This window comes from Astyanax mexicanus, chromosome 23, assembly GCF_023375975.1.
Source record: "Astyanax mexicanus isolate ESR-SI-001 chromosome 23, AstMex3_surface, whole genome shotgun sequence".
NCBI lineage: Eukaryota > Metazoa > Chordata > Actinopteri > Characiformes > Acestrorhamphidae > Astyanax > Astyanax mexicanus.
The window spans coordinates 23,034,405-23,052,151 of NC_064430.1; the positions used below are offsets into that span (position 1 = coordinate 23,034,405).

Consider the following 17,747-nt stretch of genomic DNA (forward strand, 5'->3'; position numbering starts at 1 on the left):
TTGTAGCGCCTTGTAGCGCCAAGCAAAACCACACTCGCGCGCGCGCGGAGAGGGCTGGCTGCGCGCGCGCGGAAGCAAAACCACACTCGCGCGCGCGCGTAGCTCTCCCCGCGCGCGCGCAGCCAGCCCTCTCCGCGCGCGCAGCCCTCCCCGCGCGCACGCAGCCAGCCCTATCCGCGCGCGCGCGAGTGTGGTTTTGCTTCCGCGCGCGCGCAGCCAGCCCTCTCCGCGCGCGCGCGAGTGTGGTTTTGCTTGCGCCAAGCCCTCTCCGCGCGCGCGCGAGTGTGGTTTTGCTTGCGCCAAGTGACTTTGCTCGCTCGCGAATTTTGACACGGTTTTGACGCCATACTGCACACTGATACCTGCACACCGCTAGAGGGTAGAGGTGGGCGGATCGATCCAAATATCGATAATATCGATACCAACGCAATACTCGTGTAAAAATATCGATATTCAAGCTTTTTTCTCTGCCGCACGCACTGACTGCTGCGCACGAGGATTCACCACAGTCTACTCTCTGGTCTCTTGTTGTTGCACATGCGTCACATGGCTCAGCAAAGCCAGCCAAACCCAAGCAGGTAGGCTCAGCCTGGCCCCGCCCACTTAGCGCTCTCCTCGAGTCCACACGCCTCTACCTCAGGAGATTAGTGTTGAGTGATATTTTTTTACACTCTGTTTATTTAAGAAAAACTTGCATTTGAATTGCACTGAAAGGAAGACAATTCCTTATTTTTTATTGTTTTTCCAAATGACAATTCTATTAAAAAAAAGAAACAAAGAACTAGAAAAGATGTCTAGTGAGGGGAGAATTTTTATTTTATTTTTAAATATTTTTTACTTTATATTTAAACTTTGTTTTGTTACTGTTCCATTGTTTCTAAACAAAAAATGTTGATTGTGATACTAAAGTATTTTGTTATCACTGTTTGGTGAAATTATATCCTAGGTTTTTGGATCATTTGGATCTATAAAGCTTAAATATTAAAAAGTATCGGTATCAGTATCGATATCGGCAATACTGACCCTGCGTTTACTTGGTATCGTATCGATACCAAAATTCCCGGTATCGCCCACCTCTACTAGAGGGAGCCCGCGAGTCAGCCCTCAATAAATAGACCACTGAAGTCGTGCGTCATTCTGTAGTCCTCGTGTCTGCTTCCGTGTCTACGCGTTTTTTCCGTATGAGAAAAATGAATAGAGTTTTCAAAAACCCGTCTTTATCACATTCTGTGGTAAATAAATCTGTTCAGACCCCTGTATGTTTTATTCTGTGTACATTTTACTCTTGAACAACGCTGGATCCTTAGAATTGCGAGATCGTTTAAGAGTAAAAACACAAATAAAAAATATATATTCTGTGTTGAGAAAATGATTATTTTTTTTAATATAAAAAATGAAGGAAAATACCGGATAAGTAGGTAACTATTATTTTTTATTTGTGTTTTTATCCATTTAGCTCCATTCACCTCCATTGATTGAGCTCTGACTCGCGGGCTCCCTCTAGCGGTCTGCAGGTATTTTCTGGTATAATGGAGGAGACAGGCAGTGGGCAGTCTCTCCATAAAGCAGCTCTGTTAGAAGCTCCGGTCTTCCACAGCTAAAGGAACAGGATGTGCTGATCTACAGAAGGAATGGAGGAGTTCCGCTCTTCACACTGTTCTACATTTACTCCTAGATACACAGAAACACATCTAAACACACCAACATCAGAAGAAGCAGCAGCAGCAGCTTCATCCAGGAGCAGCAGCTGATCATCTTCTCCTAGTTCCTCTGATCTACAGTCTCCTATTTACGCTTTAGGACTCTAATATTATAGATATGTTAATATAAACACACACAGAGCTTCTACCGAGTTTAAATAGAAGTGAAGGGGGATTAAGGGTCACCCTCTGATCATAAATCTACTTCTATAGCTGCCTTTTTACCCCGCTGTGGAAAAATAACCCCACGGATTTCCCTGCTGTCCTGTAGCTTTACCTCTCCGATACAGCAGGTAAGCTGAGTTCATTAACTAATGTTATCCAGCACTGTGATCAGAATGATCAGATCTATAGATTATTAACCTGCATCTTATTAACAATACTGTTCCCCTTTTTCTTCTGATTCTGTAACCATATGATTCAAACAGTCTTCGTATTTACTAAAAAACAGCTCATGTAACTGTGTAAAATATAAAATGCACTATTACATATAATTAGCACTTCTATTATAATTATATTCGCTGTTTCCTTTTAGTCTGAAAAAATGTTTTTTGAGCTTTAAATACTGTCATATAAGATGAAATGCTTAATCATGGCATGTTATTTAGTTATGTAGTCAGTTGGAGCATTACAGCAGCAACACAGGCTACACTCTTACAGTACTTATGCAAAGTAGGTTAATATATATATATATATATCTGGGATTTGGAAACCATCATATAGAATAAATGGTTTTTAAACTTTTTTAACCTGTTGGACACAGAGCTGGATGTTATTCCATACAGTATTCCATAAAGTCAATGTGACTAAAGGGAGCCCTCCTGTCTGTTAATAACTTTAAAGAGCCACTAAACCCTAAACCATTTTTTTTTTCATTAATAGCAATGAATAGAATAGAAATGTGTTCCTTTGAAACAATGAAATATACCAGTTCTACTTAAAATATATATATTTTCTATCATTTCCTAACCTTTACAAATGTTGAACATGACTGTGCACCACTGCGCAAAGCAAAGTCCAGAAAGACATGAGTGAGTAAGTTTGGTGTGGGAGAACTTGACTGGCCTGCACAGAGATCTGAAATCTTTGGGATGAGGTCTTCCTGTCCTAAATCAGTTTCTGACCTCACAAATGTGCTTATGGAAAAATAGTCCAAAATTCCCCTAAACGTACTCCTAAACCTTGTGGAAAGCCTTACCAAAAGAGTTGAAGCTGTTATATCTGCAAAAGACAGACCAACGTTATATTAAATCCTATGGATTAAGAAGGGATGTCACTTAAGTTTATATATGTGCAAAGGCAGGCGAGCGAATACCTTTGGCAATAAAGTGTATATTATGGGGTGTAACTAACATATGTAATTGTCTGCAATTTAAAACTGTTTTTGTTGCATTACACACTTATTTTTTTATTTTTCTCTTCCAGAAATGAAGATGCTCCAAATCTCCTGCTCCTAGAGAATTCACAAAGAGATCAGAATTAATCTGGCAAAAAAGGTTAAATACAACACATCCAGAATAATCTTGAACCATATCTCAGTGAAAATGTCAAGTCCAGCCAACGAAAAAATTCACCACTGTTTGGACTGTGGGAAGAGCTTTACTCAAAAGAGTAATCTGAAAAGACACCAGCGCATTCACACAGGAGAGAAACCGCATCAGTGTTTAGAGTGTGGGATAAGTTTTACCACACAGAGTTATCTCAAAAGACACCAGCGCGTTCACACAGGAGAGAAACCTTATACGTGCTCAGATTGTGGAAAGAGTTTTAATATACAGAGTAATCTCAGAAGACATCAGCGCTCACACACTGGAGAGAAAGCCTATCAGTGCTCATACTGTGAGAAGAGATTTACCTCACAGAGTCATCTTAAAAGGCACTGGAGCATTCACACAGGAGAAAAAACACATCAGTGCTCAGAGTGTGAGAAGACTTTTTCTACACAGAGTGATCTCAAAAAACACCAGCGCATTCACACAGGAGAGAAACCGTATTACTGCTCAGACTGCGGAAAGAGTTTTACTACATCGAGTAATTTCAAAAAACACGAGCTCATTCACACTGGACAGAAACCATATCAATGCTCAGATTGTGGGAAGAGTTTTAATCTACAGGGTAATCTCAAAATACACCAGCGCATTCACACTGGAGAGAAACCGTATAACTGCTTAGAGTGTGGGAAGGATTTTAATACCTTGAGTAATTTTAAAATACACAAGCTCATTCACACTGGACAGAAACCGTATCAATGCTTAGAATGTGGAAAGGATTTTAATCAACTGGCTAAACTGAAACTACACCAGCTCATTCACACAATTAAGAAACCATACATCTGCTCAGAGTGTGGAAAGGGTTATGCTACTCAGAGTGGTCTTAAACATCATATGAGCATTCACACAGGAGAGAAACCGCATCACTGCCCAGAGTGTGGGAAGAGTTTTGGTCGACTGAGTACATTCAAGCTACACCTGCGCATTCACACAGGAGAGAAACCATATCAGTGCTTGGAGTGTGGGAGGAGATTTAGCCGACCAGATTATCTCCAGCAACACCAGCGCATTCACACAGGAGAGAAACCGTATCACTGCTCAGAGTGTGGGAAGAATTTTAGTCATCGGACTAGACTCAGAGTACACCAGCGCATTCACACAGGGGATAAACCCTTTCACTGCTCTGAGTGTGGGAAGAGTTTTAATCATCGGATTAAACTCAAAGTACACCAGCGCGTTCACACAGGAGAGAAACCGTTTATCTGCTCAGAGTGTGGGAAGAGTTTTGCTCAAGCGAGTTATCTCCAGCTACACCAGCGCACTCACACCGGGGAGAAACCGTATTACTGCTCAGAGTGTGGAAGGAGTTTTAGTCGGCCAGAGTATCTCAAAGTACACCACCGCATTCACACTGGAGACAAACCGTATCACTGCTTAGCCTGTGGGAAGAGTTTTACTCAACAGAGTGCTCTCAAAATACACCAGCGCACACACACCGGAGAGAAACCGCATCACTGCTCAGTCTGTGGAAAGAATTTTTCGCTACTGGGTCTTCTAAAGCTACACCAGCGCGTTCACACAGGAGAGAAACCGCATCATTGCTCAGAGTGTGGTAAGGGTTTTAGTCGACTGAGTAAACTCCAGCTACACCAGCGCGTTCACACAGGGGAGAAACCGTATTTCTGCTCAGCCTGTGGGAAGAATTTTGCTCGAATAAGTACCCTCATAATACACCAGCGAGTTCACACAAGAAAGAAACCACATTCCTGCTTAAACTGTGGAAAGAACTTCAACTATTCAATATCATTCAAGAAACACAAGTGTACTGCCACAGCAGTAGACAGTAACACTCCTTCAACCAGTTCAGGCCCCAACGAAGATGTTGCAAAAAGCAAGGAACTTGTTTATAGAGAAGAAGAAGATGAAGAAGCAGAAAACGTTTTTGAAGCATATTCATAAAACAAAATACACTGTTGTGTGCTAGACGCCATGTCTAGCAACCCCAAATATTCTTATTCTTAATTCTTTTACCAATGTATATATGTTATGGGTCACCATGCGAATGCTATGGTTTCACAGGTGTTTGCTAAGGTGTTACTAAGTGGTTGCTGTGGTACCCTATGCAGATTTGTGTGTCATCTTTTTAGGTTTGAAAGGTGCCAAAACGTTTGCATGCCATACTTTAATATAAAAAAAAAAATCAGCAAAATCTGTTGCTACATGGAAACAGTGTAAAATCAAAAAGTTTAGAATCTGATCATTTGCATTTGGAGGGGAATCCATATTTTTACAAGCTGTTAATTGAAGGGTGTTGGTAGTTATATGGTGAACATTTAACAGAAAAAATAACAATCGTAATAACAGGAAGTATATCTATTGGTAAATAATATAGCTGTGATTTGCTTTGCAGAATGCAACCATTGTTAAAACATTGCTGATATAGCCATATTGATTGCCAGGTTTTATCCAATTTTCTGTTTAGTTGTAAGAAGTTATAATATGGTTTAAAGAATTAAAAGTGCAGATATCTGTGGGTGTACAGATTCATTGTTTCTAGCAGATGACATGGCTCCCCAAACCATCACTGATCATCAGTATTTTTTGCATTTAATTTGGAAATCAAAGGGCCAGGGTCTGGAGGATAAGTGGTTGAGGTCTAGTGTGAAGTTTGGAGAGTCATGTCATCTGCTGGGATTGATCTATTGTTTACTTTCTTCTTGCTGTAGTGTAGAGAATACAAAATATATTGCCATTACTATATTATTTTTATTTTGTTTTATTAATTTGTTTCTAAGTGATGATATATGTTTCAGATTTCATGTGGTAAAATTATGTGCAGTAAAATGCAGTGCAGTGAATTAATTGTATAACTGAATGAAATATATAACTAATTAATAAAAAGCAATTTCAGTCCAAAAACAATTCTAACATTTCTTTTTGGGTAGGACACTATGGGGTATCCTCCGCTCAAATTCAGTTCTGGGATGTGACCACCTGATCCTATATTTTTTGAAGAATTAAAACTATTTGGTTTTGAACTACTATTTTAAAACCTAATAAATATGTTCCCAAGGGTCCTGAAAAAGTTATAAATTTACTGTAAATCTGCTGTAGGTATTACATTTTCAGACAGTGCAGTGGGAAAACACATTGGCCCACCGTAAACCGAACTAAGGTTAACGGAGGGCTAGCTAACTTCAGCGGTGAGTCAGCCAACATACTAACTTGAGCAATGAGTTAGCTAATGTTACCTGACAGAAAACTAAGGTTAGTGGAGAGCTAGCTATCGTTACCTGACAAAACTAAGGTTAGTGGAGAGCTAGCTAACGTTACCTGAGAGAAAACTAAGGTTAGCAGAGAGCTAGCTAACGTTACCTGACAAAACTAAGGTTAGTGGAGAGCTAGCTAATGTTACCTGACAGAAAACTAAGGTTAGCAGAGAGCTAGCTAATGTTACCTGACAGAAAACTAAGGTTAGCAGAGAGCTAGCTAATGTTACCTGACAGAAAACTAAGGTTAGCAGAGAGCTAGCTAATGTTACCTGACAGAAAACTAAGGTTAGCAGAGAGCTAGCTAACGTTACCTGACAAAACTAAGGTTAGTGGAGATCTAGCTACCGTTACCTGAGAGAAAACTAAGGTTAGCAGAGAGCTAGCTAACGTTACCTGACCAAACTAAATTTAGCGGAGAGCTAGCTAACGTTACCTGAGAGAAAACTAAGGTTAGCGGAGAGCTAGCTAACATTAGCAGTGAGCTAGCCAACATACTAACTTTAGCACTAAGTTAGATAACGTTACCCGAGAGAGAACTAAGGTTGGCGAAGAGCTAGCTAAGATTACAGAGGAGAGAACTTATCTACACGCTTTATTAGTTTGTTTTTGTGGATTTTATAAGGCACCACTTTTGTTGGTGGGGAAAAAAAGGGAATTTGGTCAATTTACTTCACTGATTTCAGTCTGATTTTCAGGTAAAATATAATATTGTCTGTACATAATTTCATACAACAGAACAATGTCAAATGTTTCAGCACAGCATGTATAATTATTTAGAATTTTGTAAAGCTTTTAAACAATAATTTAAAGTTTAAAACATTTTAAACGTGGTCTGGCTGTTTCTTCAGCATCAGCTCACCAACCAGTCAGCCCACAATAACAGTATTGCAGAGTGTCTCTGTTGTACAAATATTGTTTTCAGTAAAAAAAGGGAAATATGTAGTAAAGTTTTCTTTGCTTTATAGCGACATGTCTGAACTTACTTAATAAAATGAAGGAAAATACCGGACAAGTAGGTAATTACTATTTTTTATTTGTGTTTTTATCCATTTGGCTCCATTCTCCTCCATTGATTGAGCTCTGACTCGCGGGCTCCCTCTAGCGGTCTGCAGGTATTTTCTGGTATAATGGAGGAGACAGGCAGTGGGCAGTCTCTCCATAAAGCAGCTCTGTTAGAAGCTCCGGTCTTCCACAGCTAAAGGAACAGGATGAGCTGATCTACAGAAGGTATGGAGGAGTTCCGCTCTTCACACTGTTCTACATTTACTCCTAGATACACAGAAACACATCAAAACACACCAACATCAGAAGCAGCAGCAGCAGCTTCATCCAGGAGCAGCAGCTGATCATCTTCTCCTAGTTCCTCTGATCTACAGTCTCCTATTTACGCTTTAGGACTCTAATATTATAGATATGTTCATATAAACACACACACAGAGCTTCTACCGAGTTTAAATAGAAGTGAAGGGGAATTGAGGGTCATTCTGTATTTAAACAGCTTTAATATAAAATCTCATCATAATTCTACTGTAATAGACTGTGTACTAGAGGTCGTGACGTGTTTCCGCCTGGATTTATGCCGGCTGGTTTACTTCCTGCTTATGTGTTTAGCGGTTATTGGTCGTTGACAGTAATGTATAGTTACTGTGAGCAGTGCAGAGAAAGTAGTAGAAATGGTCTTTTTTCATCTTCAGAGAATCTAACAGGACTTAAGTGAGGGAATATCTCCCCTAGATTTGCTGAACCAGGATAATAGACACTATTTTTGGATTATTTATTGTCTGTCAGCAAAACAGCAATTAGCAATGCTTTTAAAGACCTCAGTAAATATAATTTAAGACCCAAAAATGTAGTCAATTTCTGTTGTAGAAAAAAAATTATTGTATTGGAAATCAAAACTTAACATTTCCATTTGTATCTTTTTTGTTGTTGTTGTTTTTTAATTTTATTCCATTGTGATGCAGAACAGAGCTGACATAACATATGCAAGTTGCATGCGCTCTTTTGTAGCTTCCTGCACATATGGAAAAAAGAGGAAATTAAAATAAGTTGTAGTGATGATTATAATACTAATACTATTACTAACACCATTGCTGCTGCTGCTACTACTACTACTAATAATAATAATAATATTAGTGTCCTTTGAACACTTTTGAAACTTGACTTTAAAACCCACAAACATTATTTTATCCAATTAATGAAACTCGTGCTCATAGCACTGCAGAATTTACTGTTTTAAAAATATCTGGGTACGTGTTGACAGACCTGCCAAGGACCCTGAGTGTGGTGTGGACCAGGAGAAGCGACTCAAATTTACAAGTGAATAGTGGTTTATTTAACGAAAATACAAACAAAAAATATAAATAAAAAACTGATGCAAACAAAGAAAAGGCTAAGTATTTACAGATATTTACAAGAGGGTCGGTGCGAGGCCAATCCTTCTCAGTGCGTTTACACTCTTTGTCTTCTGGCATTAATACATTAAGCCCCATCCCGATTAAACCAATAACTCCCTCAAGGTGTGGCAACCCATTAAACATAAAATTAAAAAGCACACAAATAGAGCTATTCAAAATATACACAGGTCATGGCATAAAAGATAAATTATCACTATTTTCTACACATTTGTTAACAAATGTTCTTTCTTTTTCAGGCGAACAAGAACCCCAGGATCCTCTCCCTTCCTGAAGCTGGATCCGTACCACAATAAGAAGCTGCCCCGGTTCTCTTTGCCTCTCTTTTGCCCGGCTGATTCTCACTGTATGAGGATTACAAGGTAAATGCATTGTGGTGATGGGCTATCTGGCCACATCACATAATTATATTTAGTTTTAAGAAAATGTTTCAAACCCAAAACTATGGTAAAACTGTGTATCAGGCATCAGTGTAATTTGGTTTCATCATTTGGTTCATTAACTTTGTTAAAAACCTTGTTTTTAGAGGTTCAGAAGTTAATTTTACTTATCGCATAATTTTTTTTTACTTAAATTACATTTTCTCCCATTTAACCAAGATTTTATCAAAATATTTTACATGTAAAAAAAAAACAGTGAACCCTAAACTATAGAATAAAAATGGAGTGCAGCAGAAGTACAGCAGAAAGTAGACTGCATATAGTTTTAATGAGACCACATTAACATTAACTATTTCTATTGTGCTGCATGGGTGTCAAAGTGCTAGTCTGGCTAATCCAATACATTGCATTACTTTAATATACCAAAAATCATTATTATTATTTTTCCTGTGCTTCAGGTCATAACAATTAAAATTCACTGTGAAATATTGAGAAAAGGTTTAGTGTTACATTACATAGTAAAATATATATTTCGCAATGCAAATAATTTAAGTAATTGTCAGCAGTTGAATTGCCTGCTTTTGTTGCACTACACATTTTTCTTTTTTTCTCTTTCAGAAATGAAGATGATCCCAGTCTTCTGCTCCTAGTGTTGACTTTCCTGTCTGGCTGAGGTTTATAAAAAACAACAACCATTAAGATATTTCACAAAGATCAGTATTAAGCTACCAGACATGTTAAGCATAACACATACAGAAGAATCTCCAGACCTGATGTTAATGAATCCAAGTCCAGGAAAAGGGAAAATTCACTACTGTTCAGACTGTGGGAAGAGTTTTACTAGACAGTGTTTTCTGACAACACACCAGCGCATTCACACAGGAGAGAAACCGCATACGTGTTCAGACTGTGGGGCGAGTTTTACTATACAGGGTAATCTCATGAGACATCAGCGTATTCACACCGGTGAGAAACCATATCAGTGCTCATACTGTGAGAAGAGTTTTACCACACAGGGTCATCTTAAAAGACACCAGCGCATTCACACAGGCGAAAAGCCGCATCTCTGCTTAGACTGCGGGAGGCGTTTTACTACACAGAGTGATCTCAAAAAACACCAACGCGTTCACACAGGAGAGAAACCGTATTACTGTTCAGACTGCGGAAAGAGTTTTGCTCAACAGAGTAATTTTAAAAAACACGAACTCATTCACACTGGACAGAAAAGGCATCACTGCTCAGAGTGTGGGAAGGATTTTTTTCAGCGGGGTAATCTAAAACAACACCAGCTCATTCACCTGAGAGAGAAACCGTACGTCTGCTCAGAATGTGGAAAGGGTTACACTACAAAAGGTGGTCTTACACGTCATTTGCGCATTCACACAGGAGAGAAACTATTTAGATGCTTAGAGTGTGGAAAGAGTTTTATTCAAGTTAGTCTTCTCCAGCTACACCTTCGCATTCACACTGGAGAGAAACCATTTCACTGCTCAGAGTGTGGGAAGAATTTTACTCGATTGAGTAAACTGCAGCTACACCAGCGCATTCACTCTGGGGAGAAACCGTATCACTGCTCAGTTTGTGGGAAGAGTTTCAGTCGACCAGATTATCTCCAGCTACACCAGCGCATTCACTCTGGAGAGAAAGCGTTTCACTGCTCAGTTTGTGGGAAGAGTTTCAGTCGACCAGATTATCTCCAGCTACACCAGCGCATTCACACAGGGGACAAACCTTATTACTGCTCAGCCTGTGGGAAAAATTTTGCTCGACTATGTACTCTCAAAATACACCAGAGCATTCACACAGGAGAGAAACCATATTACTGCTCAGAGTGTGGTAAGAGTTTTAATCGAATGAGAAAACTCCAAGTACACCAGCGTGTTCACACTAGAAAGAAACCACATTCCTGCTCAAACTGTGGAAAGAACTTTAGGCATTCACGTTTATTCAAGAAACACAAGTGTACTGCCACAGCAGTAGACAGTAACACTCCTTCAACCAGTTCAGGCCTCAATGCAGATGTTACAAAAAGCATAAAACATAAAACAAAATACACTGTTGTGTGCTAGACGCCATGTCTGGCCAAATGACCAAAAAATGTATAGTGAAGGGGCGACTGGAAACAACTCCAAATATTCTTATTCTTAATTATTTTACCAAAGAATATTTATAATATGTTGAGGGTCACAGTGTGACAAGGTGATTGCTATGGTTTTGCAAGTGTTTGCTTAGGTGTTACAAAGTGGTTTCTGTGGTACCCTATGCAGATTTGTGCATCAGCAGATGATAATTTGCAGTTGGTGGGCAGTCCATTTTTTGACAAGCTGTTAAATAAAGGGTGTTGGTAACTATACGGTGAATATTCAACAGAAAAAAATAACCATTGTAATCATACAAAGGATATTAATTGGTAAGTCATATAGTAGTGATTTGCTTCGCAGAATGCAATTATTGTTAGACAATACTGACATAGAAGGGTTATATCCCCATTTTTGTAGGAAGTTCTGATTAAAGAATTATCATTGAAGTACGGATATGTGTGGTTGTACGGGTTAATCATTCTTAGCAGATGATATGGCTTACCAAACCATCACTGACCATCATAATGTTTAGCATTTTATTTGGAGATAAAGGACCAGAGTCTGGAGGATGAGTGGAGAGACACACAGTCCAAGCTGCTTGAGGTCTTATGATGGTTTGGGGATCCATGTCCCCTGCTGGTGTTTGTCTATTGTGTGATTTTACTTTCTTCTTGCTGTTATATAGAGAATACAAAATGTACTACCAAAAAAAGTGAAACACAAGATTTTTTTTTAAGTAATTAGTGATGATATTTGATTCAGATTTCAAGTGGTAAAATTGTGTGCAGTGAAATGTTGTTCTTTGTATTGGTTCTAAACAATGTACTACACAATTCAGTGAATGAACAAAAAAAAAAAGTATAATAAAAAACATTTCACTCCAAAAACAATTCTTACAATTCTTTCTGGGTAGGATGTTATGGGGTATGCTCTGCTTAAACCCACTTCCGGGGATGTGACTATATTAGCCTTTATTTTTAAAGAATTAGAACTATTTGGTTTTGGACTACAGTTTTAAAACTTATTAATTATGGTATACAGGGTTCTCACGTATAACAAAAGTCTGAAAAATGTTTTAAATTTACTGTAAATTATATTTGAATTACATGTTCAGGGTAGCAGTGAGCTAGCTAACATACTAACTTGAGCAGTGAGTTAGCTAATATACTAACTTTGGCAGCAGGCTGGTTAAAATAATAACAGTAGCATGGGCTAGCTAACATAATAACATTAGCAGTGAGCTAACTAACATACTGACATTAGCCGCCAGCTAGCTAACATAATAACTTTAGCGGTGAGCTAGCCAACATACTAACATTAGGAGCGAGCTAGCTAACATATTAACTTTGGCAGCGAGCTAGCTAAAATGCTAACACACTAACGATAGCGGCAAGCTAGCTAACTGAAAGGTCAAAGACAACAATAAATAACAAATAATTCATTTTAGGCTGCATTTTACAACTGCAGTTCTCAAACGTTGTAGTTGGAGAATCAAAATCTGCACACTTTTATAAGTTTGTTTTTGTGGATTTGTTTGTTGTTAGGCACCAATTTTGTTGGTTGGAAATGAGAATTTGGTTAGTTTATTTTACTGATTTCAGTCAGATTTTCAGGGAAAATATAATGTTGTCTGTACTCAGTTCCTTAACAGAGAACAATGTCAATTTTTCGCTTTTTATGAAAATACTTGAACCTACTAAATAAAATTAAGGAAAATACCGAACAAATAGGTATTAATTACTATTTTATATTTGTGTTTTAATCCAAATTAGCTCCATTCACCTCCATTCATTGAGCTCTGACTCGCGGGCTCCCTCTAGCGGTCTGCAGGTATTTTCTGGTATAATGGAGGAGACAGGTAGTGGGCAGTCTCTCCATAAAGCAGCTCTGTTAGAAGCTCCGGTCTTCCACAGCTAAAGGAACAGGATGAGCTGATCTACAGAAGGTATGGAGGAGTTCCGCTCTTCACACTGTTCTACATTTACTCCTAGATACACAGAAACACATCAAAACACACCAACATCAGCAGCAGCAGCAGCAGCAGCAGCTTCATCCAGGAGCAGCAGCTGATCATCTTCTCCTAGTTCCTCTGATCTACAGTCTCCTATTTACACTTTAGGACTCTAATATTATAGATATGTTAATATAAACACACACACAGAGCTTCTCTCGAGTTTAAATAGAAGTGAAGGGGGATTAAGGGTCACCCTGTGATCATAAATCTACTTCTATAGCTGCCTTTTTACCCCGCTGTGGAAAAATAACCCCACGGATTGTCCTGCTGTCCTGTAGCTTTACCTCTCCGATACAGCAGGTAAGCTGAGTTCATTATCTAATGTTATCCAGCACTGTGATCAGAATTACCAGATCTATAGATTATTAACGTGCATCTTATTAACAATACTGTTCCCCTTTTTCTTCTGATTCTGTATCTAGTTATCTGATTTAGATTCGCGTTAACTGTTTTATAAGAGTAAAATACTTAACTATAGCTGCACTATTATACAGCTCTGGAAAAATAAGAGAGAAGAGTAAGATGGATTGAATTTTTGCAGCAGGAGTGGCATAAAGTTATCCAAAAGCAGTGTGTAAGACTGGTGGAGGAGAGCATGCCAAGATGCATGAAAAAAAACTGTGATATGAATATGAACTTGTTTTCTTTGCATTATTTGAGGTCTGAAAGCTCTGCATCTTTTTTGTTATTTCAGCCATTTCTCATTTTCTGTAAAGAAATGCTCTAAATGAGAATATTTTTATTTGGAATTTGGGAGAAATGTTGTCTGTAGTTTATACAATAAAACAACAATGTTCATTTTACTCAAACATAAACTTATAAATAGCAAAATCAGAGAAACTGATTCAAAAACTGAAGTGCTCTCTTCATTTTTTTTCTAGAGCTGTATACTACTAGCATTACTATTACCATTATCCTCATTGTTCTGTACCAGAAGCAGCTGCTGACAAATATCTCAGACAAATGTTATGATGATATTGACAGCTGTATAACTAGACAATGTGCAAATAAATCAGCTACCTAAAAACATTGCAAACTCAAGTGACATTAGCTCCAGTAATCACTACACAGCAATATAAATATTTATGTATAATCTACATACTGTACAGTATTTGTGGACAGTATTTTTTTTAGCAGTGAAAGGATATAGAGATAATCCAAGGCAATCAATTTCATATACAGTATTTTTTGCCCCAGAGGGGAAATTTAGGTATTACAGCACAGTATAGCATACTTACATTATATGGTAAAAAAAGAAAATTAGTATTAATTGTGTGGAATATAAGAATAACATAGTAACAGAGTAAATTGAGATATAGTCGTAGAGGGGCAGAGGGGGCACCAACCTAATATTATAATGCATATGGATACACAATGGAATAAAAGGCACTAAGAATGGTCCAGTGAACCACTATGACCACTATGATCCAGTAATTACCAGTCTAAATGTCTAACAATAGTTTTGTCCATACGGTGTAACTTATTTTAAGTAATTATCAGCAGATAAATTACTTGCTTTTGCGGTATTAGAAATTTACAGTTTCTTTTTCTCTTCCAGAATAAAGAGCAATGAAGATCCTCTGCTCCTAGTGTTTTGACTTTCCCTCCTAGATGAAGTTAATTTCCACAAAAAACAACCCTAAGGACATTTCACAAAGATCAATGTTAATGTGCTAAAAGACAACCAAGTCACCCAAAATAATCTCCAGACCTGCAAAAGATGTTTGCTGCATCTCCAAGTGAAGGCGAGGAGAAACCTACCCGCTGGTCAGACTGTGGGACGAGTTTTACTCAAGTGAATCATGTCAAAACACACCAGCAAATTCACACAGGAGAGAAACCGTTTCAGTGTTCAGATTGTGGGAGGAGTTTTACTAGACAGAGCAATCTCAAAAATCACTGGCGTGTTCACACAGGAGAGAAACCGTATCAGTGCTCAGACTGTGAGAGGAGTTTTACTCACCAGAGTGACCTCAAAAAACACCAGCGCATTCACACTGGAGAGAAACCGTATCAGTGCTCAGACTGCGGGACGGATTTTACTACATTGACTACTCTCAAAACACACCAGCGCGTTCACACAGGAGAGAAACCGTATCACTGCTCAGACTGTGGGAAGAGTTTTAACCAACTGGCGAATCTTAACCTACACCAGCAAATTCACACAGGAGTGAAACTCTATCAGTGCTCATACTGTGGAAAGAGTTTTACTACACAAAGCAATCTCAAAAGTCACCAGCGCGTTCACACAGGAGAGAAACCGCATCACTGCTCAGAGTGCGGGAAGAGTTTTATTCGGCTGTGTACTTTCAAACTACACCAGCGCATTCACAAAGGTGTGAAACCATTTCCCTGCTCATACTGTGGGAGGAGTTTTACTCAACAAATTCATCTCGCAACACACCAGCGCATTCACACAGGAGAGAAACCGTATCACTGCTCAGTCTGTGCGAAGAGTTTTAAACGACTAACTTATCTTCAGCTACACCAGCGCATTCACACTGGTGTGAAACCGTATCACTGCTTAGTCTGTGGGAAGAGTTTTTATAGACGGAGTTATCTTCAGCTACACGAGCGCATTCACACAGGAGTGAAACCGTATTACTGCTCAGCCTGTGGGAAGAGCTTTACTCAACAAAGTAGTCTCAAAATACACCAGCGCATTCACACAGGAGAGAAACCGTATCACTGCTCAGAGTGTGGAAAACGCTTCAATCGACTGAGCTATCTCCAGCTTCACCAGCGCATTCACACCGGAGAGAAACCGTTTCAGTGCATAGAATGTGGAAAGAGTTTTAATCGTCTGAGCTACCTCCAACAGCACCAGCGTGTTCACACAGGAGAGAATCCATATAACTGCTTAGTCTGCGGAAAAAGTTTCACTCAACAGAGTAGCTTCAGAACACACCAGCGCATTCACACAGGAGAGAAACCGTATAACTGCTCGGAGTGTGGGAAGAGTTTTAATCGCGTTAGTTACCTCCAGCAACACCAGCGCATTCACACCGGAGAGAAACCCTATTTTTGCTCAGCCTGTGGGAAGAGTTTTAATCAACCGAGTAGTCTCAAAATCCACCAGCGCATTCACACAGGAGAGAAACCGTATCACTGCTCAGAGTGTGAGAAGAGCTTTAGGCATTCAGGTGCATTTAAGAAACATAAGTGCAGTAAGAGCAGTCACTAAAGTGGACAGTGACACTTCTTCAATCATCCCAGTACTCAACTTACATTTCAAACTATCGAGCAACTGGGTTTTTTAAAGAAGTAAAAAAAATAAATCCGTTGTGTTAATGAGCATCTGAAGCATATTCAAGGAAAAAACAGACTTTTGTGTGCTTAACGCCAGGAGGACGCCCTTTCAGCTCAGATTCTGAAGTGGCATGCATTTGAAGACAACACCCTCAAAAATTCATATTATTGATTGTTTTTCCAGTGTATATTCTCAAGGGACAGAAACAGAGCATATTATGATATTCCCACACCATGGAGAGGGAAACACAGTTCACAGTTCACAGTTGATGTTAAACTGACATTAAAAGGATTGCAGTGTTTGAAACACTCCTTATACCTGCTGTCCTGAGCATTAAAGAACATTGTGAAAGTGTCCTAAAGGATCAGTGGAAATGAAAATGTATACCATATTTTTTGCACTATAAGGCACACTGGATTATAAGGTACATTTTAAGAGAGACAATAAGAAACTTCTCATTCAGCAGATCTTGTTTAACGCGGTAATTGTTTAGAGTATAGTCCGATATACTCACTTCTGAACAAAGGAAGAGTTAACGTGTTTAGCAGCTAATTCTAATGCTGCTCCAGCAGTGCTAGCCAGGCTTAGCAGCAGGTTACAGGCCGATAATACTCACCTCTGAATGATGAAATGGTGGTTAGTGGCTAATGCTAATACTGCTCCGGTCTCAGTGCTGGAGAACTAAACTGAAACTCCTGTATAACTTTGTACTTCAGTGGAGTGGCTTTACTGCTCCTTAATACCTGACTGATAGAATTCATACATAAGGAGCACCGGATTATAAGGAGCTCTGATGATTTTTGGGAAAATTAAAGGATTTAAAGTGCACCTTATAGTGCGAAAAACACGGTAATGGTTGTAGAAACAGAAAGGCAGTCATAATGATATGATTGGTGTGTGTGTGTGTCTATATATATATATATATATATATATATACACGTATATATATATATATATATATATATATATATATATATATATATATATATATATATATATATATATATACATACATACATACACGTAGTGCTGGGCGATATAACGATATCGATTTGTTTCGCGATAATTTTTCCCTCGATGACGATGATAAGCCTGTGCAATAGAATTCGATAAACATTCATTTCCATTTCCGTCTAAGTGGCGCGG

At 38.8% G+C, this 17,747-nt stretch overlaps 3 protein-coding genes across 4 annotated transcripts in view; all 3 read left to right on the forward strand.

The window, feature by feature from the left end:
• The window catches only part of adgrg7.1 (adhesion G protein-coupled receptor G7, tandem duplicate 1), a 308,074-nt gene extending 294,043 nt beyond the window's left edge, over positions 1-14,031 (forward strand). The window contains exon 19 of the transcript XR_007429230.1: positions 14,012-14,031. The gene's annotated coding sequence lies outside the window, so the exon portion shown is untranslated. The remainder of the gene's footprint in view (positions 1-14,011) is intronic.
• On the forward strand, positions 1,480-11,783 carry LOC103043055 (zinc finger protein 260-like). The gene is made up of 4 exons (XM_049471284.1): positions 1,480-1,993; positions 3,126-7,689; positions 9,116-9,238; positions 9,875-11,783. The coding sequence occupies exon 2, from the start codon at positions 3,245-3,247 to the stop codon at positions 5,147-5,149; it is 1,905 nt and encodes a 634-aa protein (XP_049327241.1). The 5' UTR covers positions 1,480-1,993; positions 3,126-3,244; the 3' UTR covers positions 5,150-7,689; positions 9,116-9,238; positions 9,875-11,783.
• On the forward strand, positions 13,130-17,526 carry LOC111191184 (zinc finger protein 658-like). Of its 2 annotated transcripts, none has more exons than XM_049471287.1 (2): positions 13,130-13,282; positions 14,910-17,526. In XM_049471287.1, exon 2 carries the CDS (start codon positions 15,072-15,074, stop codon positions 16,533-16,535), a length of 1,464 nt encoding a protein of 487 aa, XP_049327244.1. In that variant the 5' UTR covers positions 13,130-13,282; positions 14,910-15,071; the 3' UTR covers positions 16,536-17,526. The 2 variants fall into 2 exon arrangements, with proteins under 2 accessions (XP_049327244.1, XP_049327245.1); XM_049471288.1 differs by lacking the exon at positions 13,130-13,282 and adding an exon at positions 13,289-13,651.
• Positions 17,527-17,747: the final 221 nt, after the last annotated feature.

Excerpts from the sequence above, each read along its gene's own strand:
- LOC103043055 (XM_049471284.1), top strand. The coding sequence starts at position 3,245 with ATGTCAAGTCCAGCCAACGAAAAAATTCACCACTGTTTGGACTGTGGG.
- LOC111191184 (XM_049471287.1), top strand. The coding sequence starts at position 15,072 with ATGTTTGCTGCATCTCCAAGTGAAGGCGAGGAGAAACCTACCCGCTGG.